Consider the following 23,226-nt stretch of genomic DNA (forward strand, 5'->3'; position numbering starts at 1 on the left):
CCTTCTAGAGTGATGAGATAATTACAGCTGCCTGAGTGACTCTAATGCATTACTTAGGCCACTTTTCCAGGTAAAACTGGTAATTGGCCATGCTCATGAAGTAAAATGACCACCTGAAATAATGAGCAAGTAGAAGATCTGTTTATTCTAATACTTTGATAATGCTTTTCATAAATGTGTCTCTCCATCTTTTTAAAAAAGACTGTGGAGCCAGTAGGACCAACCAGTTACAGTCACCTTTACTTTCTTTGGAAATACAAGACATAAATTTTCTAGGTTGTCCATAGTGGAGAAGGGGACAATGGAGAATGGGATTCTTTTGAAGCTACTCATAATTTCATGAAAGTTTGTTAATAGAAGTTTGTTTTTTTCTAGTCTTACATCTCAAGCAATAATTTTTAATTAGAGGCTTAATATATAAGGTTAGTATTTCCCTAATTAGACTATTACTATGGAATATTTTTGAAACACATAGGGAACTGTCATGTACATGCTGTTGACAACACACTGCAACATGAATTCATCTTAATTCTTTTTATGATTTAGCAAGTGCCTTTAAGAAATAACCTTGCAATAATGTCTCAAGTTTAAAAAATGTTAAAAATATATTTCTATTAATAAATAAAAAATCTAAATGTAAATGTTTGGTAGAAACTTATTAGCTCAATATAATTTCTTGATGGGAACACACTGCAACATGAATTCATCTGAATTCTTTTTATGATTTATCAAGTGCCTTTAAGAAATAGCCTTGCAATAATGTCTCAAGTTTAAAAAAATGTTAAAAATATGTTTCTATTAATAAATAAAAAACCTAAATGTAAATGTTTGGTATAAACTTATTAGCTCAATATAATTTCTTGATGGTCAATAATGTGTGTAATCCTTACATCTGTCTGATTTTGGCCTTGCATAAAACTTGAAAAAAACATTAGCTAGTGTATTTAGATCTTGTCTCTTAAAATCTAGCACCAAAAGAAGGACCAGTCTAGCCTACTGGAGGCATTTTGGGAAGCCTGTGCTTTCTGTTTGGTTGTCATGGACTTCAAAGTGAGTTTTGTTTCACTCCAAATTGCTCCAAGGCAGCTGTGCTTGGGATGGGGTGTGGGGTCATGTTGTAGACCCTGTGTCCAAATTGCTTTTAAAGAGGGGCTCCAGCACTCCCTCAAAAAGGAGGACTTGTAGGGATGACATGCAAGTCCCAAATGACCTGTAGAGGATGTTGAGATCCTGGCAGCTGTGACTATGTGCAGGCTTCATGTGCTGTGGAGGAGCTCCCAGGCTCTGCTTGAGGCAGTTTGGCGGGTACTAGGCAGAGGGTGCTGTGCTCACTGTGGTGGTAGAGGCAGGTTGGGCAGACTGGTAGGGAAGTTTACAAGCTGGCTTCTCTGCTTTGAAGTCTCTGATATTGGAGCAAGTGATGTAGGAAGTTAACCCCATTTTGGATTAGGTGGTGTGCATTTGCTGTGTGTTAACAGAAAGCAAATGCCTGCCTAGTAAGCAGAATGTGGTTCACTGCAACTAAACCAGTGTGTATTTATGATGTTCCATCAATTTTAGTGTTATTTCTAACCTCTTATGTACAGTTACATACAGCACACTGAAAAGAAGAGATGACTGATGGCAATAATAGAAATGAGAATGTTTGGTAATAAATGTCAGATGGGTGAATAATTTTTTTATATTAAAAGCACTAGTCTTTACACCTTCAATTTTACATACTGTACTGTAGGTTCCTACACCTTATTTAAGTACCTAAAATAACAATGAGCTTTCAGCTGTTTAGAGTATTCTTATTGTCTGAAATTATTGAAAGATATTTGGTGCATTTGAACCTCAAGCTATGGTATTAAGTAGCCTACTTATTAGTGATTCAGGTTTCCAATTTTGCACGTGTAACTTTTAATGATGTTATTCAAAGGAATAAGTGCAATGTTATATTTCAATTTAATGATTTCTTAGAGTTGGTTAATTTTCAGCAAAGCCTGCAAAATACAAATCTCTGCCAAAAACTTGCATACCTTAATTTGGCAAAAATGCTATTGATGGCAAAAAACTTTTTTTAGTTCTTTGCATAATTTTTAGAGTAGAATTTTTTCTCCTCTGTGTGCTGACATGTTTGTTTTTTAGTATCTAAGAAAGGTTCCTCTATAAATTTGTGACATCATGAAGAAATAAAATAAGAAGTGCAGTACACTTTGTGAGATAAGAATTTGCTTCATTCATTTGTAGGTTTCAAGAGTCTGTTTGTATTAACTCATCCAATGGCACCATTTCTTTAGGTGGAAGACCTGAAAGCTTGTTTCTTTTTCATTCCCTGTTTTAAACACCTTAGATAAGTAGTCAAAATGAAGGTTGCAATTAATTGTCCAGAACATGGGAATGGAATGCTGCTGTGGCATAACCCAAATGAGTTGCACTGAATTTGGCATGGAGCATAAAAGAAGGTGAAGTCACTTTTAATGATACGTCCCAATTCGTAAACAGGTGTTTGCCCAAGGGGAACACATCAGTGTTACTTTGCAACCATTATGGCAGAGTGAATCACTGGAATATGTGAACATTTCTAACCCTTCCCTCCCCCAAAATATATTATGTCAATCCTTTTAGCAATTCATGTTCAGTGAGGTATTGCTCGCAGCAGTGAAAGAGATTGGATTCCAGAAATTGTGGCACTCTTTTTATCTATTAACCCATCTAATGAATGGTGTTTTAAAATTTGATTGGCAGCTTCTTTTCCTATCTTAATTAAATTGCTCCTTCACCCCAGTGTCTTTGAAGGACAGAGCCTTTGTTAAAGATGTCAGGTTAGTCTTTTATTGTTTGTTTCCATGGGAAGCAGAGCTTGTTGACAAGATAAAGGTGCGGAATGAAGTGTATACTTGTTAAAATGCTCATTAAAAAGTTCTCAATAGTACTAATTAGGACAAAGAGGAGAATGTCTGGTGACATTAGTTCCTCTCCACCCAAGATGCAAAGAGCTTGTCATATTTTTACTAAATCAAATGCTTAATGCTTTAGCTAAGATAAAGAATAAAAAGAAGGTAGTAAGGCTTGTTCTGAAAGCATGAAGGCAGCTAAATGCATAGAGAACAGAATTCAGATAAAAATATCCTGCTTTTTTGGTCATAGAGGAGCCACCCTTGCTTAATTTCTCTTGAAGGGATAATATCATCAGGTGAACAAGAAAAAGAATATAAACGATAAGAGGAAAAAATGTCAATGAGGAAAGCAGCTGATAGGGTTTCTGCTTATTAAAATATTATTTTAAATTGAGTGGGGATTAGGAGCAAATTACTTTTAGGCCACCAATTGTTAGTTATTAGACTAATCTCCTGCAATTTGCATTTTAATATGCACCAGTAGAAACTGCTTTCTTGAACTATTTCAAGGCTTTATTTGCATGAACATTTGACTTCAGAGGTCAAAGTTCACAATGTACCATTTGAGGTTCACTGACATTTCTCACATGGATATATTCCTGTTCATCAGAACCAGGTGGCTGTAAAAATTTGTCATTTTAATGTGACAGAATTTTCACTGACTTGAAGAAAACACATAAACCCAATTAAAAACAAGAAAATAATCTTATGGGTTATATTTGCCATTCGTATTAACCTCATGGGCCTGGAGGACCATTGCCTGTAAAATTATCCTTTACCATCACAACTTTTTCTAAGGAGTTGTACAGATTGTGGCCTATTTGTGAAACAATTCTTTGCTGCACATGGACATAATCTGATGAAAAGCTGTACTTTAGTATTTAGCCTATTGTGTTGTATGTATACTTTGGATATATTTTATATTTGCATTTTTAAATCAGCTCATTCTTTGTTTGCCGTCATGTTTTAATTAAGCTTGTATGCAAAATTTTTGATAAGGAGCTGATTTATTTCCACTTATGGAAATAAAGTAGTAAAATTGCCCCTAAGTCTTGGTGCTGCAGTTCATGACAATTTAAGTGAGCTTCAGCAAAGACAAATTATACCTTTTATAAACAGAAGACCTTTATCTAAGACTGACAAAATATAACAAACCAGAGTAAAAAAATTGCCAGATTAAAGATTCCAATTAAAGACTCTTCAACTATTGCATTCTAAAGCAGTTACAAATTAGGTTAGAAAGAGAAAAATTCAGGCTACAATGTTCCTAGCAATAATAAGGAAAAAGTAGTGGGAGTTCACTGATACTGTTTTTTCTGTTCTTGAACTAAAAATATTATGGAAAAAGATTAAACAAACCCATCAATTTTTAAAATTGGCCATTTCTATCTTAAAATAGTGTAATGGGCTGCCAAATAATCATAATAAGGTTGGAAAGAATGTAGTGAAGACATTGTGAAAACATCTTTTTTTGGCTGCCCGCATAATACATGGCACCATGGGTTAATGCATTAGCCTTTTAATTACAGGGATCTTATTCAGGTAATATGTGGAATGTATTTGTTTTGACAGGTATATTGGTGCTTATTGTCACATCTAGAACATCAATAAATGTAGTTGTAATGGGATATAGGGAGAAGCCCTTTTCTTGTTTGACTGCTGAAAATAACTGGGAATAGGACCATCCAGAGAAGTCTCATGTTTTGCCTGAAAATAACTCGAATGCTAATTGCTTTCTTGAGAGAATAGTTTTCAGCAGTGAAGATGTGTACCTAAAAAAGTATTTTTCTGTATTGTGTATGGAATATATGTATTATCCATATATAGAGAGAATGTGCAAACTCACTCTCCCTCAGAATATCATGTTCTATAAATGTTATATTCTCCCTAGCTATGGAGAATAGAACCCAGGAGTTCTTAGTGGTTGAATTCTTCAAATCTTAACTCCCATGACAAATCCTGAGTAGAACTGGTGTTGTAGCCAATTTAGGGGGGCATAGACTATATGCAAAATCTGACCCTTACTGAGAAGCAAACACTTACTGAATGATGCTGTTACTGTGGAACATAACTGTCTTCTTCCAGTTAACATGAAGCTTTTGTAATATAATCAGAAATTTGAAAACTGGAAAATATGGTGGGAAGTTTAATTACAGCCACTCAAGACCTTAGTTGTTAGTATAATCATCTTGCAGCAGATTGACAAGCATATCAGCATTATTGTCATAAATGCCACTGGTGCTTTCAAACATGTTTCACAATGTGTTTACACACTAAAATATTGGTATACATACTTAGACAATTTTCTCATCATATGAAATCTAAAAGCACACTGCTAATAACATTTATATTTTTGAAATATGTAAACTGAACTCTTTAAAAATGAGTTGTAAATTACTTTATTGGGTTAACTGAAAGCGAATGGGCTGATATTTGGCTTCTTGAACATGTGGCATCATATGTTCTTGAAGTAGAGAAGAATGAAAGAAAATAGAAATTATAAAATTCACACCTATTTCAGTTGTCATAGTTACATTCATGACACAGATTGAAGGAAAAGCTCTAAGAATAAGTTTAGTGCAGGTGTGGGTTTTCTTTCCTGCGGAGGTATTCATGTGTCTTGAAGCAGTATCAGTCAGATTGAGAACAGAAGATAGGGATAAAAGACCACAGGACAATAGGGAAGAAACCTGCTTGATCCCTTGCCTATTTAAGCTAATTAGTTAATAGCATATTTTTCCTCCAGCTTTCTTCTGATGGATTTTGAAATGTGTGTATAAGGGTCAGTATGAGGGGGGCATTCTGCAAACAAAGATGTTAGAATATTAATTTGCAGTTATGTCTTCAAGAATCTTAAAAGTTCCTATTACCTGAGACACTTTTTTTTTTCCATTAGAAGTGTTGCTGCATGGATATTTTTTTCCAGCTGTGGTGTAAACTTCAAGAAGTGGAAATGTTAACTAAATCTACTTCATTGATCTAAAGAGAAGTTGTATTCTGATCAAATGATGTAATAATTTCCACTAGTCACTAAGGAGAATATGAAACATTACTGTAAACTTTTAAAAATCCCCAGTTTGGCTCATATGTAAGGATTTTAAAGGTTTGGACAAACAATTCATTGTACAAGTAAAATTCATTATTGACAAAGGAGAGCAGTTCCAGAGAACTGGGTAAAGCTGATGTTGAAGTGATTGAAAGGAAGACTGAGGTAAGAGTAAGGATGTTGGCCTGACATTAATCTTGGGTAAAATAATGGAATGGCTGGAATGGAATTGCCAGAAAGTTATGTAGGACTATAATATAATCAATAATAGTTGATACAAATTTACTGAATTTTATTGAAAGATGAGTTTTTAAATTATATTCCTTTAATTATGTTTAAATTATTGAAAAAATAATTTATCTTTGGTTCCCACAAAACTCCTTATTGATTATGTTATTGAATTCTATTTTGTAGTGGTTAAGAAAAAGCTGTATGTTCGGGATTCTGTTTTATAACTACTACTGTTGATTTGGCATAGTTTGCCTCCCATTTCTACTATTATGGATATTATTTTGCAAAATTGCCACAAACGGACAGGGCAGATTGGGGTAGCTGAAGATAAAGGAGAGGGAGCTAAATCTGTCTGTTCATATGTTGCCTTCATCAAAGCTGAAAGAAAAGAGTATCTTGATATCCTGTCAAACAGAAGTTATGCTCCTAACTCATCTACCATTAGAAGTTATATCAAGTGACCAAGAAGAATAAATCTTTGCAATGTTTTCATAGATTGACCTTAAAGAAATATATTGAGAAATACATAGTCAAAACCTGTTGAAAATTGGAAGGTATTTGAAAAGAAAACAAGTGATTATGGACTGGTAAGAATGTTAAATGAAGCAGCAGGTGAATTGAGAGAGACACTGGCTGATACCACATGGAGAAAAACAGATAAGAGGAGCACTTGCTAGAAGAGACTAAATGAAAAAGGGCAGTTTCCAATTAGCAGGGATAATTGCTGACAGGAGTACCCCCTTGAAAGGGATTTTGTCCATCAGTACTCTGATAATAACTCCTGATAATGGCAGTGATCTTCCAATGTTGAAAATGCTAAATATTAACTTTGGGAGAAAGAATTTTTCATTTAATATGGAGCTACTTTTTATCAAGTGAACTATTACATCAGGATAACTCTGTGCTCAAGTTCAGGGCAGCTTCAATATTTCTGTTTCTGTGAATATTATTATAAGTGACAGCAGCTGAATATTTTGTCCATACATGGAAATCTGCTATTTAAGAACAGAATTAAAAATTAAGAATTAAATTTATTTAGTATATTTATATGTTGTATAGATAATAGTAAGGATTAGGTTTGTTTTACTAGTTTGTTTATATTTTGCATTTGATTTTTCCTTATGTAAAATCTTAGTTATGCTGAAGTCAGTAACACAGCTTTCATTGACTTAAGGAAAATTTCTTGCTTTATTAATGTAGAGGGAATTTTATTTTTTATAGTTTGTTAGTATTTATTTTTTGACAGACTTACTATGGAACAACTGTGGAGCAAAAATCCGTGGTTTTAGATTTTTGAAAAATATTTGAAATAATAGACTATGATGTTTGACCCACATATACTATATATAAGAAATTAAGATTGATTAATTTTACAGTGCTCAGGACATGCTAGCAACGATGACTGCAAGATAACATGATTTTTTTTCCCCAACTTGTGGTTGATTTTATCCTGTTAACCTCATCAGTGAGACTTGCTGAAGCAACAACTTACTAATGAACATGTAATCCTTTTTCAGGGTAAACAGAGAATAACCATTTTTACAGTATCCTAAAATCACTTGCCTCTATCTCAAAATACAGTTTAGCTTTTTTTAGTTCTAGGAATATGTCTTACCTCTGGCATTGGAAGTGGAAAACAACTTAGAGTAACTTCAGTATGTTACTATGTTTAGATGTTGTCCTTGTTCATATGTCAGTAGAAGGAGTGAAATTTTGTTTTCTCTGGATGGGCCCCCAAGTGTCCCTAAAAGAATGCTCACATCAATCCTTTCTTTAATGTGTTGCTTTAACCATGTAAGCCACAAATAAAGGATACTTGTTTGCTTTGGGTTTGTTAGTTTTTAAACTGCATTTTATGTTCTAAATGGAAATGTCGCATACACTTTAGATTGAAATAGCTTGTTTCAATGGGAAAAGAGATACTCTTAATGATTTCTATGTAAAGCATTAGTTTACTCATACCCAGAATTATTTAACTTTTGAGCTGCATGGGTTGTGAATCTAAACCCAAATGTATTCAGATTTTATTCTTAAGGGAACTAAAATGTCTGTGGTTAACTTGTTGGACCACTTTCTGGGCTACTTTTGCATATTTAGGGCATGTTACTATTCACACCAAGGGTAAGTGTTAGGAATTTTGTGTCTTTTACGTGCTACTAGTGGTGAATACCAGTATGTAATATGCTTTGAAACCTTCACTTGCTCCTATTCTCCTTTTTCAGTTTACTCTGAATGTTATGCTTTTGCTGTCAGGTGAAGACCTGATACTGGGAATTCATGCCTTGATGTGTACACTCCTCAAGACACATAGTCCTGCAAAGATATATTGTAGAGGAGTGGATAAAGGGAAGAAGGATCAACTTCTGTAGTCATTTGCAGGTGATGGAACGTCCCAGTCAGGAGTTACGGAAAGTGGAACCTGACTATATAATTAATAGATTTGCATTTGATCCTAAGGAATTATTTGAAATGTGTCTCTGAAGTCCTGAACAGGAGGGCTGGTAAATGATGTGAGGATGTCATTAGTCTATTCTCTTGCCTTAAGTTGCTGTTACAGGCTTAGAGTAGTGGCAAATGATCTGATAGTCTTGGGGTTTTTTTTAACTACAGAATAAAGCAGTGCTAGCTGCTTTCTGGATGCATTCTTTTGAAGAGTGAGATTTTAAGAAACACATAATGTAGGGGTTCAGGTTATTAATGCATTGTTGAAACTGCTTCACCTACTGTGTGGCTCATGTTGGGAGTCCAGTCATTCTACTGAGATGAGGTATGCTAATCAAGCGACATGTAGACTGGAATGTACAGTTTCTGTGAAGTGGTAGTAAAAGTTTTGTCAACTGAGTATGTACAGAGAGAATCAAACTGCTGGTTGAGAAAACCTCAGTGTGTGTGTGTACTTGTCTGCAATGTGAGAAACAACCTGTGCCTTTCACTGGAAAACCTCCCTTTAGGAAGTAGTGGAATTAGCTTCAAATGATAGTGAAAGGCTGGAAGCGACTCTCTTAGCATTAACAAAATGTGTTTGTAAAGGAAATTACCAATATATACATTACAAAATTGGTTACTATGCTTTGTTACTTTGTAAATATAAAAAATTAAACCAAGATCCTTCAATGCTTAGTGCAGTGTTACTACAATTCAGCACTTCAGTGTTAATGGAGATCTGAAAAATAATTCTCATCACATGAAATAGGCTGTTTTCTATGTTTTGCCTTTATCTTGAAGTATTGTGAACACTGGTAAAAAATGTTATAAGCCTATGTGTTGCAAAAAAAATACTTTAGCATTCTCATTCGTCATGATTAATAGCTTGTGTCTACAAAGGGTGTATTAAGGACTGCTGAAATTGTAAAAATTCAACTTTGTTGTGTCCTCCAACTTTTATCGCCTTTTGTAAGGAAGAAAGATAAACTGTTGAGGAGGGAGAAATTTTAGGAGGGTCTTGGTATACAGTATGGTGGGGCACAAGAATGTGTCTATATTGGAGTACTTAAGCATGTGGCAAAATCTTGCTTAAAAGCTATTACTCAGTTGTTTGTTTCAATAAATGTAAGGGAAAGGCATATATTGATAATTACTTTGATAAGATGAAATGGTCTTTTGATACTGTTTCTTATTTTTGCCGTATTTACTGCTAGAGATCATCTGTGCCTACCTCTTGAATAAGTGAGGTTTGCTTTGTTATGATATGGGTGAGTGAGATTCATAAAGGTAGTTATTGTTTACAGAAGTTAGAATTCCTCTACAGCCACAGAGAAAAAGAAGGGTCTTCTGGAGTTTAAGTCACCAAAAATTGGACACCTTCCATGGCTAAATAAAAAAGCAACGATCCCTCCACAGTTTATGGAGGAAATTAAGGGAAACTAACCACCTTGTTTTAGAATTTGTCTTTGTGGATCTCACTGTTTTAAACATCTGTGTTCTTGTATTTGCTCCAAAATAAAGCAAGGCTTCATATCTTCCTGGTTTCTCATAGTTTCTTTGCTCCATGAGGGTAGCAGGCATTTCTTCCTTCAGTTTCTTTAATAGTAAGCTTTGCAATGGTGTTATTTCCTTTGGGAAATTATTTTTCTTTTCTCTTGTCTCCTAGGTATTTTCCATTTAGAAAAGAACATAATGTTTGGTTCATACTCTCATTGCACAGTGGGTTCTTTAGTACTTTTTCCTGCAGGAATGGTGCTCAGTAATTCTTTCCAGTCCTATCATTTAGCAACATGCCAGTTGTCTGCTTTCTTTACATGACTGATGGAGCTCAGTAAGTTAGTTCTACACCTGATGGGTGGTTTTTATCTATTTATCTATCTATTATTATATATTATATATATATATATATTATTTATCTATCTTCATTGATGCTGAGCCACTTGTCAAAAATTAATCTGAGGGAATTGCTCATGTGGAACCTGTCCGTGCAGTCTGAGTTCAGTTGTGTGCACTTACAGTGTGAATCTCAAATACCATCCTTCTCTGTAGGCTCCTAAGCAGAGTCCAAGGCATTTTTGGTAACAGTTTTGACAAGCACTGGAGATGGTACTGAAAAAGGTATGAATGTGAATTTTCGTGAATAGGAGTAAAAATAGATTAATGTTTTTCCTTAGGTTACTACCATTTTATTAATGTTAAATTCTGCCTTAATTCACAACAAATGCTTTTTTTTTTTTCCCCAGCAGATGCTAAAGAAAAAGATGATTGCTACTCTTTCAGAGGATGTAGCTGTATAATTTAGGTCATGTTTCTGAGCTCCACCAACTTCAAACATCAAAGTGAATTTGTTCTGATATTTGGCCAACTTATTTAGTCATCCCTCTAGACAAAACGTTTATCTGAATTTTTGGTCTGCAGTGTGGCTAGAATGTACGCTACCCAGATGTGTTTTCCTAACTTTGATGCAATAGAATAAAGCAAACATAAATACCCTTTTGAATACATCTTATTATGACCAGTAATGGTTGAAACTAAGTTAAAACTATTAGATTTGACTGAACCAGGGCATGAACTTCAGCTGTATTACATCAGGGGAACAAGACAAGTGTTTAAATTGAGATTTTTTTTCTTGAAAGGAAAAATCTTATCAGAAGACCTATCTCAGCCAAAATCAGTAAGAGCATTTGTTACTAATTTAGTGGGGTGTATTTGTGTGTGGTTATATATTAGTGTTGAAAAACGAGCTCTTTCCTGCTCTCCATAATTAAGGATACTTTTTGTTAATCCAAATATTATGCAGTAGAACTATCCATGCTCAGACAGGGAGGAAATTTTTCTAGATTTAAAACAGAAAGTTACAGGGTTAGTTATCACATTTCAGACACTGAAGCTTAGCTGACACTTGCTATCTCTTTGCTCTCCTACTTCTAGCAGCCCCTGTGGGAATCTTAGTCTAGGTCAGCAGGACTTGACAAAACATGCATGATTTTTTTTTCCTATCTCCTCCATAGACTCAGCTGTGTTAGAAAAAAGTCCAGAAATGAGCTGTGTACATGGAAGGCTGCTGTATGAATGCATTAATTGTGCTTGTGAAGGTAGGCTGATAACTGCCTTTTTCCTTCATGGAAAAAATATCCTTCTTCTAGGAACTACAGTTGAGTTGAACTTGTTGCCTGTGCCTCCAACACTTTTCTGAAGGTGAGAGATTATTCCCCCTTTTACTCCAGGTGGCCTGAGCTGTTTTGCTCCTCTGTCAGCATACCAGGGTATGCAGGTAGTGAAGCTAGGTAAAAAATGTTTATCTCAAAAATTGGCAAGTTTGCCACACAGCTATTCTTTCAGTAGAGAATTGTTGCTAAACATATTGGAAGTTTCTTTAATCTATTTTTTAGCTCTTTTATATTTTCATTTATTTTAAGGAAAAGAACAACAATGTGGAACATGAGTACAGTTAGCAATTGCCCTACTGAAAGTAGGGAAAAAGTCCTATTTCCAAAGACATGAGTGAAGGACTGTTGCCTATACTGCCAATTTTGAACTGTTTTTCATTACATTTCTCAAAGGCCAAGAGATTATAATTGCATCATTTAATAACACATTTTGAAATGAATGTTAGAAAGCCATATAGCTACTTGTTATATTTAGAAGTGCAACAGGAGACAAACATACAGTGTTATGATTAATAGTAAGCCCCAATCCTGTAAACATATATGCATATATAATGTTGGCATTCACTGGACACCAATTCATAGCCTATGCCGAGACATACTTCATCAGAAAAAACTCTGTCATAGAATAATTTCTGTACATTAAAATAACTATGAGTTTTGCAGCTCATCTTATTTGGCTTATAAGATGAACCAGTTTGGGGGATGAACATTTGCTGTTTTTGGTTTTTTGTGTGCTTCTGCTTAAGTTCTAATTTCTAGGTTTGGCTGTCAGAATGCTCTTGCCTGAGATAATTCTGTTGTTAGGGCAGGTGTGCCTGTAAAGAAAACTGCGCCTCATTCTGTTCCTGTGGGCTTTGTGCTTGTGAATTAGCAGGGTGTTTCAGGTGGAAATTTTTGTAATTTACCAGGTTGAGAGAGAAAAGCTAGAATGTGCAGTTCCAGGTGTGCAGAAGAATAGGTATCACTGGCCATTTTCTGCAGCACAGAGAACTCGATGACCTAAAAAAGTCTGTTCTTTTCATCACTACTGGAAGAGTTGCCTATTAAATACACTGTAATGTTACTTCAGGTGGTTCCTTTTTTGTTTTCTTTTTCTATAGATGGAGGCTCCCAGGAAGGGTTATGATAAGCTCTTTGCTCCTTCATTATTAGTGGAAGTTCATGTTCTGTGTTATGTGGCACTAGGATATTTTTGGTCTCTCAGTACTTGCCTTGCCCCCATAAATTGAAATCTGTATCACTGAAAATAATTGCACGTGTATGGCAATCCCTGTTAGCATAGCATTTGAATACCATATGAAGTAGAATGCAGCTCAGGTTCATTAAAGTTATTTGCTGGGTATTGTGGAGCAGGCATTATTGTGATCTGTGTCATCTGTGAAGCAACACGAGTCTGCTTTGGCTGAAATTCACTGTTGTGCCACTTCACATTTTTACTTTCACTAAAAGACTCTCTGGAAACTTTTTTTTTTGCTAGTAAATCCAGTAAAGCCTAGTGAACTCCAATCTCTTTGCTGAATTATCTTCAGGTTTTATATAGACTGTGTTTTTGAGTTTTACAAAACCTGCATTTCATCATGATGTTCCTTTGTTTTGAAATGGCTATGTCTCTTTCTCAACAAAAAATAGAAGAAATTATGCAAAACTTGTAATCTAAGGACAAGGTATTCAAGCAAGCAGTTCATATTTTTTGTGACCTTTCCACTTTGACTGGGGACGCCTGTTTTATTTCCAAATATACTGGCACATGTTCTCAAGATTTTACTAATAATAGAGAAAATCCACAAAGTGTGTCAAAATAGAAAAGAAGTTTTAATGAGAGGTGGGCTGAAAGTAGTTTTATAGTTAAGTCTGAGCTTCTAATTAGTCTGCCATCCATTTTCTTTGATTGCTATGTTTAGAATTTGTTTCCAGAGTGTATTCTTTTAATTCTGAATCTTACTGCCAGACATTTTGTTAACAGCCACAATGTTTTCTAATCACTTGAAATTATATGCTAGCTCAACCTGAATGAGGGCTTCTGGGAGGCAGAAGTCCCAAAATTTCAGGTCGAATTGAGTGAGCAGGTTCAATGGCTTGGAATTTAGCTTACAACTTCACTGTCTTGACTGGCTGGCTGATTTGCTTGATATTGATTCTTTTATTATTAAAGATGTTGGAATAGGATTTGCTGCCATAGCTTTGTGTTCATTTGTACAGATGGAAAAATAGCAATATTATCTGTTAGTTGAATTTGTTTTTCATTATTATAATAAAATACAAGTATGAGATGAGCCTGTGTTTTACCGAGTACTTTCTAGGAAGCAATAGGCTGTGGACTTTATTCTGTGTTTCTAAAACTACACTCATCACCTGTTATCTAACGTGCTGCAAATGCTTTTTTGCCATTAGGTGTATATGACTGATCACACTGAGGGGACTGGTCTTTTATATGATGAAATCCTGCCTTTACTGAATCAGTGCAATATTCCTACTGGTGTTAGCAAATCCCTGATTTCACCCATTGAGCGTCGCTGTGCATAAATGTTTACAGAAGTAGATCTAATGGGTCTCCCTTGATTTCCTGGCTATCCATAGATCCCATTGGACTAAAATACAATTAGAAATTTGCAGGATGAGGTCCCTGGTTTTTTTAACTGTTTAAGTAGCTTCACAACTTACTTTAATATACAAAACATGCAGCTTCACTGTATAAAATTTGTTCCTTTGTTGAAAAAAATTATTGGTCATCATTACATAATACTATATATTTGCTGATATAAACCAAGCTCTTTATCTCCCTGTCACCATTTAGCTTAATTTTGGCTGTATTTTTTATATATCGCTGCCAGTTCAACCACAGCTTTTCAGTGAAGCTGTGTCTTCAACATTCATTGGCTGTCAGAGATTCTGTGACATATCTGTATATTATTTAGCACATCCCTATACTTAAGTGAAACTTTTGTTTTGAAGGGGTAAGTAAAGGATTTATTGCAACTCAGTGGCTTATCGAGTTTTATGTAATTTGTAGCAGATGTTATTTCCCTCATAAGATACTAATTTTAAAACTGCAGTTTTAAATATGGGTTTTATAATGTAGAACTTGCTTCTAAATTTATTGGGATGTAACATGCATTTTGGAAGATGTTTGTAGCCTTTCTTCAAGATTTTTTTCCCCCGTCTTGGTATTTAATAGTTCTACCAAATAACAAGAATAAACTGGCAACAGTGATGCAGACAAGCAGTTTTTACCACTACATTAGTATTGCCAAAACAGAAAAATTGTCAAAATTGATTTATGCATATGAAGAGGTGCATGTTTAGGCTTACAGGAATATGACTGTGCTTCTTTTAAATAGACCATACCCATTTACAGTAGAGCTAACCACGTGGTCTTCATGCTTGGATTTTACTGGCATTCCTTGTTTAAAGAGTCTACACAAAATAGAAGTTTCCTGTGGAGCAAGAAGACATTGATCTATCAGAGTTTTAATTTAGGTTTGAATGTATTAACAATTAAGTACTTTTGGATAATGCACTCAGGTGCCTGGGGTTCTGAACCCACTAAATAGTACAGATAAAAGCTGGGGGAAGAAAGACTTGTGAAGACAAAATAATACCCTATTGAGCATCCTGAAGCGGTAAAACGAGAAGGGTAGAGATTTCTCTTTCCTTTTGAACTGACCGTATTCATACCCCTATGTCTCTACATATCTGAAAAGATAGTTACTTTATCCCTGAAGATTTTCTTAGTAATAGAGAATATATAACAGTTTGGGTTGGAAGGGGTCTTTAAAGGTCATCTAGTTCAACTAAATCATGTTGCTTAGACTCCCAAGTGTTTCTGGGGACAGGGTATCTACTGCTTCTCTTGGAAGCCTGTTCCAGTGTCTCACCACCTTCATTGTAAAAAATTTCTTCCTAATGTCTAGTCTAAATCTCCCATGAAGCCATTACCCCTTGTCCTATTGCTACAGGCCCGCATGAAAAAATTTGTCCCCGTCCTTCTGGATGGTCGAACTCTGTGATCCCAAGGGTCTTTTCCAACCTGAATAGTTCTATGATTCTTGTAGGCCCCCTTTAAGTATTGAAAGGCTGCAATAAGGTTGTCTTAGAGCCTTCTCCGAGATGAACAACCCCAGCTTTCTCAGCCTGTCTTCATAGGACAGATGCTCCATCCCTTTCATTAGTTTTGTGGCCCTCCTCTGGACCTACTCCAACAGCTCCATGTCTGTCTTGTGCGGAGGATATCAGAACTGGACAGGCAGAATCACCTCCCTTGACCACTGATCACTCTTCTTTTGATGCAGCCCATGGATTCTGTTGGCTTTCTGGGCTGCAAGCACACATTATTGGCTCATGTCCAGTTTTTCATATACCAGTATCCCCAGATTCTTTTCTGCAGCTCTGCTGTCAATCCTTTCATTCCTCAGCCTGTATTGATACTGGGGATTATTGCCCTGATCCTGGTGCAGGACTTGCCTTGCCTTGTTAAACTTCATGGCGTTCATATGTCCACTTCTCAAGCTTGTCCAGACCCCTCTGGATGACATCCCATCCGTTTGGCTTGTCAATTGCACCATCCAACTTGGTGTCATCCTCAAATTTGTTGGGGGTACCCTTGATCTCACTGTGTCTTGATGAAGATATTTAACAGTGCTGGTACTAGCACGGAACTCTGAGGAACACCAGACGTCATTGTCACTAGTTATTAAAACAAAATAAATTATGTGGCATGAGTCTCTATGATAATAATCTCCTATTGCTTGGGTTTGTGGAGGTAAAATGCAGTTTAGATATATGTGAAGTCTCAGAAGAGGATTCTGAATTTAAACAGTACATTCATTTTGCTCCTATAGATTGTTTGCTTTGACTGCCATCTTAACCTGTAACTTATATTGTGCATGGAAATGATACTTTGTGACAAATTCCAATTTATAAAGGTGCAGTAGAGCTGGTAATGATAGTTCTGTTGTGGAAATAACATAGAAGAAAACAAAACTGTTCAAGTTCTCTTGTAAACTTGAGTGTTTAATCTGGCTGCTCTAGTTTCCAGAGGCACAGATTGTTGTAGTAGTTACTTGGGGTGATCAATAATTTTGCATTCATGAGATGAGGCAATAGAACTTGAGGAGGTAGCTGGATGCATCCAAATAAAACATGGATCATGGTGTGATGTCTTTTAAACTGCACTGTCTTCTCAGATTGAGCTAATGTTGAGTTTCACTTGAAAGTTGAGTATTTGGTGTCTACGGAATTGACACTTTGTCATCATCATGGTGGGCATCTGGCACAGTTTTAAAAACTGTGGTCATCGTTAACAGTAGCTTAGGCATTCTTACAAAAGTCAGATAATTGTGGCCTGAGGTACTTAATCCCGACGTGTGCTCTCATGTACCCATTGCAGCACTGTGAGAACGCTGCAGCTCTTAGCAGTGCTCCCTTGCAGGACTGACCTGGCTATTTTTTCTGGTGACAGAATGTTTGATAAAGATCACTCTCTGACATGGATATCTTTGCCTGCATTCCATAAAGCTGTAGTCACCTGTCAAAAGCTGAGAGCACAATGCTTGTTGAGTGAGGTGGTCTGCACAGGGAATCACGCTGCTAATCACTGTTTAGTTACTTTTTCAACTACTTTGAGAATTGCATGTAAAAATAAAGTTTACTCCTAGAAAAAGGGATGTTCAGGATTTTATGAATTGGTATTGTCAGTTATGTTGTCTTACCTGTTTTAAAGGTTTTAAAGATTTGCTTTGCTGATGTCTTAGTTTTTGTATGTGGCTGCATGGCCTTGAGTGCAAGGGGCTTGCTTTTAAGGAAAAAAATAACATGTTCTACATGAAGTAGAGTATGTGATGCAGACTTCTTATATCCACAAAAATATTTTCTTAGATCTTGTTATAGATTTAATAACTGACCTGTATTTCTTTAGAATGAGTGAATGTGGGAAAGGGTGAAATAGAGTAGTACTGTCATGTTTTCTGCTTTAACATGCATTAAAGTCCTGCTTTAAGAAGATAGATTTTTGTTTAAAAATAATTACCTTGCAATAAATTGTTCCATAAGAAAAAGTACAGGAAAAGACCTGTGTGTTGTGATCTGTTTTTGCTTGAATAATTGTATATAATTGTATCTTTTGAAACCAGGTATAAAGATTTTGATCATGGATTAATTTACTGGGGATTAATTTACATAATAGTCTTGATAATTCAACATAAAATCATAGAATCATAGAATTGTTTGGGTTGGAAGGGACCTTAGAGATCGAGTTCCAACCCCCCTGAGTGGGCAGGGACACCTCCCACTAGACCAACTTGCTCAAAGTGCAATTCAACCTGCACTTGAACACTTCTAGGGAGGGGGTATCTTGCAGTTTCTTTGGGCAACCTGTTCCAGTGTCTCACTGCCCTCTGACTAAAGAATTTATTCTAATGTCTAGCCTAAATCTCACCTCTTCCAGTTTAAAACCATTGCCCTTTGTCCTATCACTACATGTCCTTGTAAAAGGCCTCTCCCCAGCTTTCCTGTAGCCCCTTCAGGTACTGGAAGGTTGCTATAAGGTCTCCCCAAAGCCTTCTCAAGGCTGAACATCTTCACAGGCCTTCTCTGGACTCACTCCAAGAGCTCCATGTGCTTATGTTGAGGGTTCCAGAACTGGACACATACTCCAGGTGGGGGTCTCGTGAGAGTGGAGTAGAGGGGGAGAATCACCTCCCTTGATCTGGTTCATCATTTCTTTGTCCTTTTCAAAAAAAAACCCAAACCAAAACATTTCTGGTGGTGTTCTTCATATTAAAAAAAAATAAAAATTGTGTAGGAGACTTTTCAGTTTTGTGGATGAAATGTAAAGAGAAGAATTACTCCTTAAATACCAAACTTAAGCTCTCTTCAAATTTGATTTCTGCTAAAAATGAGGATACTTCAAATTTACTGGAAGCTGAACCCAGTATGATAGAACTAGGTGAGAATAAGACTAGTTGGCTAAGATTTTACCAGTGGTGGACAGTTATGTTTTTTTTGGCTGTTTTATAAAAGAAAAAACAATCAGTCACATTTCCTGTTCTCCATTTTAGAATATGGCATAAAACCTGTGAGAGTCTTCAGTCCCAGTGGTGTTTGGTAGCAACTCAAAAGAAAACTCCTTGGAACTTAAGGCTCATTTCTTGCCCCTTTTCAAAGTTTTCTTCAACTTACTAACCAGCTAATAGGAAAGAATTTTGTATTTTTGGAATAGTATTTGTATTTTTTTGTACTATTGGAATAAGCCTGGAAGAGTGATGATCATTATTGCCCCAGGGAACTTGTCTGAACGTACAAGAGTAGGTATGTTGCAAGCCTTTTTCAAGAGGGATTAGTAATTTTGAAGTTATTGCTGGATATTAAACAACGCCCAAAAACTATCTTTAAGCACTAATAATGGAGAAATATTATTTTTAAAACTTGAATCACCATTAGTTTACAGTTTTCAAATACTTCACATCTTACAGGGTCTACTTAGCAATGAAATAAGCAGGAAGAGAAATCTTTCTGCTTGAACACTTGAGGCTGAAAACATGAGACATGTTCTAGGCTTGGAAATTCTTGCAGTCAAATCCTGGTAATCATGTTGAGGGGTGAAGTTCTCAAGATTATTAAAATACTTCTGGGCTTCAGCTCTACCTTTGCAAATCTGACTATGACAGTAAAGATCTTAAATATTATCTTAATTGAGAGAATAATGTTTCTTTTTACAATCTTTCATTAATAACTCAACCAGCATGTACTTTGCTGTAGGTGGGTGTGTTGTAACAGGGCAAGAACTTGGCCTTAAAATAAAGGATATAAATGAAAAGCAAGGTTTGATCAGTTGTCAAAATGTGTGTTCAATACTGGACTTTCAACCTATTCCAGCATCTCTTTAACTTTTCCTGCGCCAGCCACTTCCCTGTTTTCCATTGCTTTTAGAAAGAAAGTTTTAAAAACTTATTTGAAAGACTTAAGTTTTCTTTGTTTCAAAGTTTTGTTATTAAAGGAGAAAGAAAAATGTTAAATGGGCAGTGTTGGGCTGTATGCAATATAGGTGGACTTCTTACTTCATAGTTTCCGGTTGGTGTCTCTGCTTTCACTGCAAGTGCAAAGATATATGTGTGTATATATATATACGTATGCAGTCAAGAAAAGATGTGATTGTTTTGTGTTTCACAAACCTGCACCTCTCTTTTAGAAACTTAAGTCTGTCGCCGGTAGAATATTTGTCTTGTATTATTGTGCATTAGAATGACAGAATTTTGTACCAAAGGCAAACTTTAACAGCTGTACTTCTAAATTTTTTTTTATGAAGCAACTTTCAGGATAGCACATAGGCTTGGTACATTAGGTATTGATTGGGAGTACTGGGATATTTATCATAGAATCACAGAATGGTTTAGGTTGAAAGAGACCTCACAGATCATCTAGTTCCAACCCCTCTGCTATGAGCAGAGACACGTCCCGCTAGATCAGGTTGCTTAAGGCCCTATTTATTTTACATCTGTAGTCTATGAAAAACTGAGCCATCTCCTTTGATCATAGTTATAATATGGAAAGAAAGCAAATTCTGAGATGAAGGCTCCTTAAGGGAAAGGCCATGTCAGTCATTTCTTTTTGTGTGATTTCTGCCTCTGAGGTATACAGTATAGGGTGAGTTGAAATACAGCACAGTGAGAGACCACCTAGGGAATAATTAATGACTCAGTCTGGAAGGTGTACTTTACCTTTGTGTAGGTGGAGTTCAGATAGATGTAACAGAAGTGCAACTGTATTTGCCTGCTTTTTCAGCAAAATTGAGATCAGCTGAGCATTTTCCCTAATAGGATATGCTAACTTGCCTGTGTTGTGAATTCCAGGAATTCTGAATTAATCCATTGCACTATCCCATTCAGTAGTTATATTATAGGAAGCATGCTGATGAATGTCATCAGTGTCTTAAATTCATCCTAGTATATTTTACTTCCCAGCATTCTCAAATGCCTATTGGACAGGAAACGTGATTAGATCTTTGAAAGCCCTTTTAGGCTGAGGAGAACTTTACTCTTGTTGCTCATCTCCTCAAAAAGATCAAACTGTGTAGTGCATACAACTACTGCGTAAGGTGTTCAGATGCAAGTAATGTAGGATACTGTGTAGTGTTGTGTTTGTCATGTAGCTTTGTCACCCATAACTCTTAACAGCAAATTGGATCTCCGCTTTGTGTAGAACATGAGGTATGAAGAACATCAGGGCTTTGTTCTGAGCAAACTGCAAGCATGCATGGCTGCATCAGATGATATGCCTGTGTGATTCAGTTACTCTTCTTTAACCATAGTGTGGCATGTTGGTTTTCACTATTTGGAATTAATTTCTCATTTCTCCTTTGCATGCTTAGCTGAGCTTTTTTTTCTTGTTTTCTTACTTGGCTCTGATTTATGCAGTGTTTGGACTCATGAGTGTCCTGTGGGGTCTTCATTTTATTTGGAAGCATTACGTTTTAAAATCTAAAAGCTATGAACACAATTTTGTTTGAAATATTTCATATTTATAGTTCCCTAAAATTCTGTTTTCTTTATCTCCTCAGTCACATGGGAGCTCGGGCGGAGCACACACACATCTCTTAATGCCAGTGTTGTAGTTTAAAAATAGTTTTCCTCCACCAAATGCTAACAGCTGGTTGGCTTTGTTTCCCGGCTGAGGATGCATTGTATAGTATTTAGTTTTCCTACTGTTGCCAAATGTTAATGGATCAAGGTCGGCAAGTTTAACTTTGTAAATATTGTTGGAAGACTAATTACACTTTAAGCACCTATTACCCCATTTTGCAGATAAATAAACAGAAGGAGAAAGTGGCTGCGGGTGGTGCTTTCCATTGATTTAAATGACAATGAAGATAATCAGTGCTGCTGTAAGCCAAGTATTATTCAGGATCTTGAAGATGTAGTGGCATTCATGAAAGCAGGTCCTGTAAATGTGGTCCCCCAGGATAAACCCCTAACCTCCGTTCCATTCATTTAATTAAAATAATTCATTGTAAATACAGTGGAAAATCTCTTGTCAAATTGAAATGATAGCAATTGTATATTGAAAGCACTGTCATATTCACTTTTCATCAGGGATGAAAAATGCCTAAACATTGCATATAAAGAAAGTAAAAGTTATAACAGTGTTTTTCAAAATACCCGCTTTTGTAATGCTATGAGTGGACGATATTATATACAATTACAACTTATTTCTGAAATGAGTAGAATATCATATAATAGCTCTTCTGTTTTCCCCATCTTGAAGTACTCACCAAAACTATCCTAGCAATTTGCAAGAAGTGAATCTGCTTTTTTTTCCTTTTTATTTTTTTTTTTTCATAAAGTCTGTTGAAGTGGTGTTGCCTTCATATACATGAGCCATAACGTTTACATTTTGATATAGAAGCTGAAGCAACTGGTGCAAAAACATAGATCTGAGTTTTAATCAATTAAAAGATAGAGGTTATGTTCATGTGGGAATGATATACTGCATTTTTAATTGGATAAAATATATGTGGTGGTTTTAATGTTTTATTATTAAACCAGTAGGCTTGCCAGTTAAATGAGGATTAGTGTCTTGTGTGGTATAAAACTGAAAGTTAGTTTGTTATCATGTGTTATGTTATGGGGATCATTGTATTGCCTTACAAATATGTTCTAAACAGAATCCTTTCTATGCTGATTGTGCTAGATAATCATGTTGCCATATGGACTTGAAATTGCCTGGGTATGCAAAAGCAAAATCTAGATAAACGATAACTCTTTTAATACTCTGTGGTTTGTGTTTATGGAAACCAGAATTTCTCCAGATCTTGTAAAGGAAAGCAAGTGTGTGCCAAAGGTAATTTCAGTGTTAAGTGTTCACGGATGGTAAAATTATAGTTAATAGACGTTTGTAATTTTTGCAGGTAATAGCTCTAGCAGATGCAGCAGAAGAAAATCAAGCCAACATGTTCCAGGCATTCACAAAGTTGAAAAGTGCCACCCATCTGCTGATTATGCTGATTAGTCTGTGGCAGAAGCTTAGCACTGATCAAGTTGCTATTCTGGAAGCAACGTTTTTGCCATTAGCAGAAGATACACAAGAGCTGGTAAGAATCTGTAAGATCTGCTTGAAAACTGCTCATTGACAGTGTTTAAGTGTTTAAATTTACACATTTCCTCATGTACTTTGTTGAAGACTGTTCTTGGAACAGTGATCTAATAGCCTTATTAAGGAGGTGCTTAATGCAAATTACATTGATTTCACAGGATAGTGGAGAAGTAGGAGCTAATTATAGAATGTTTCATTAGAATTTATGAATATTACCAGCTAAATTCTGTTTAATCCTTCCTTATCAAGCCAAGTAAGAGTGTCTAATGCAAGTGTAGCTGGTTTTAACAGCTGTCTGATTGTTGGCAAAAGCAGAATAGCCCCAATTTTTAAAAGACTAATATAAAAACTATATAATATACATGCATTTGTAATCACAAGCTCACAT

The 23,226-nt window shown here is 35.8% G+C and overlaps 1 protein-coding gene across 1 annotated transcript in view; it reads left to right on the forward strand.

Annotated features, from left to right (window-relative positions):
* Positions 1–22,836, forward strand: part of BBS9 (Bardet-Biedl syndrome 9) — a gene marked incomplete at its 3' end in the record, with an annotated part of 127,060 nt that extends 104,224 nt beyond the window's left edge. Inside the window, exon 19 of the mRNA XM_009998099.1 lies at positions 22,654–22,836. Within this exon, the coding sequence (XP_009996401.1) occupies positions 22,654–22,836 (183 nt within the window). The remainder of the gene's footprint in view (positions 1–22,653) is intronic.
* Positions 22,837–23,226: the final 390 nt, after the last annotated feature.

This window comes from Chaetura pelagica, unplaced genomic scaffold (assembly GCF_000747805.2).
Source record: "Chaetura pelagica isolate M959 unplaced genomic scaffold, ChaPel_1.0 scaffold485, whole genome shotgun sequence".
Classification (NCBI taxonomy): domain Eukaryota; kingdom Metazoa; phylum Chordata; class Aves; order Apodiformes; family Apodidae; genus Chaetura; species Chaetura pelagica.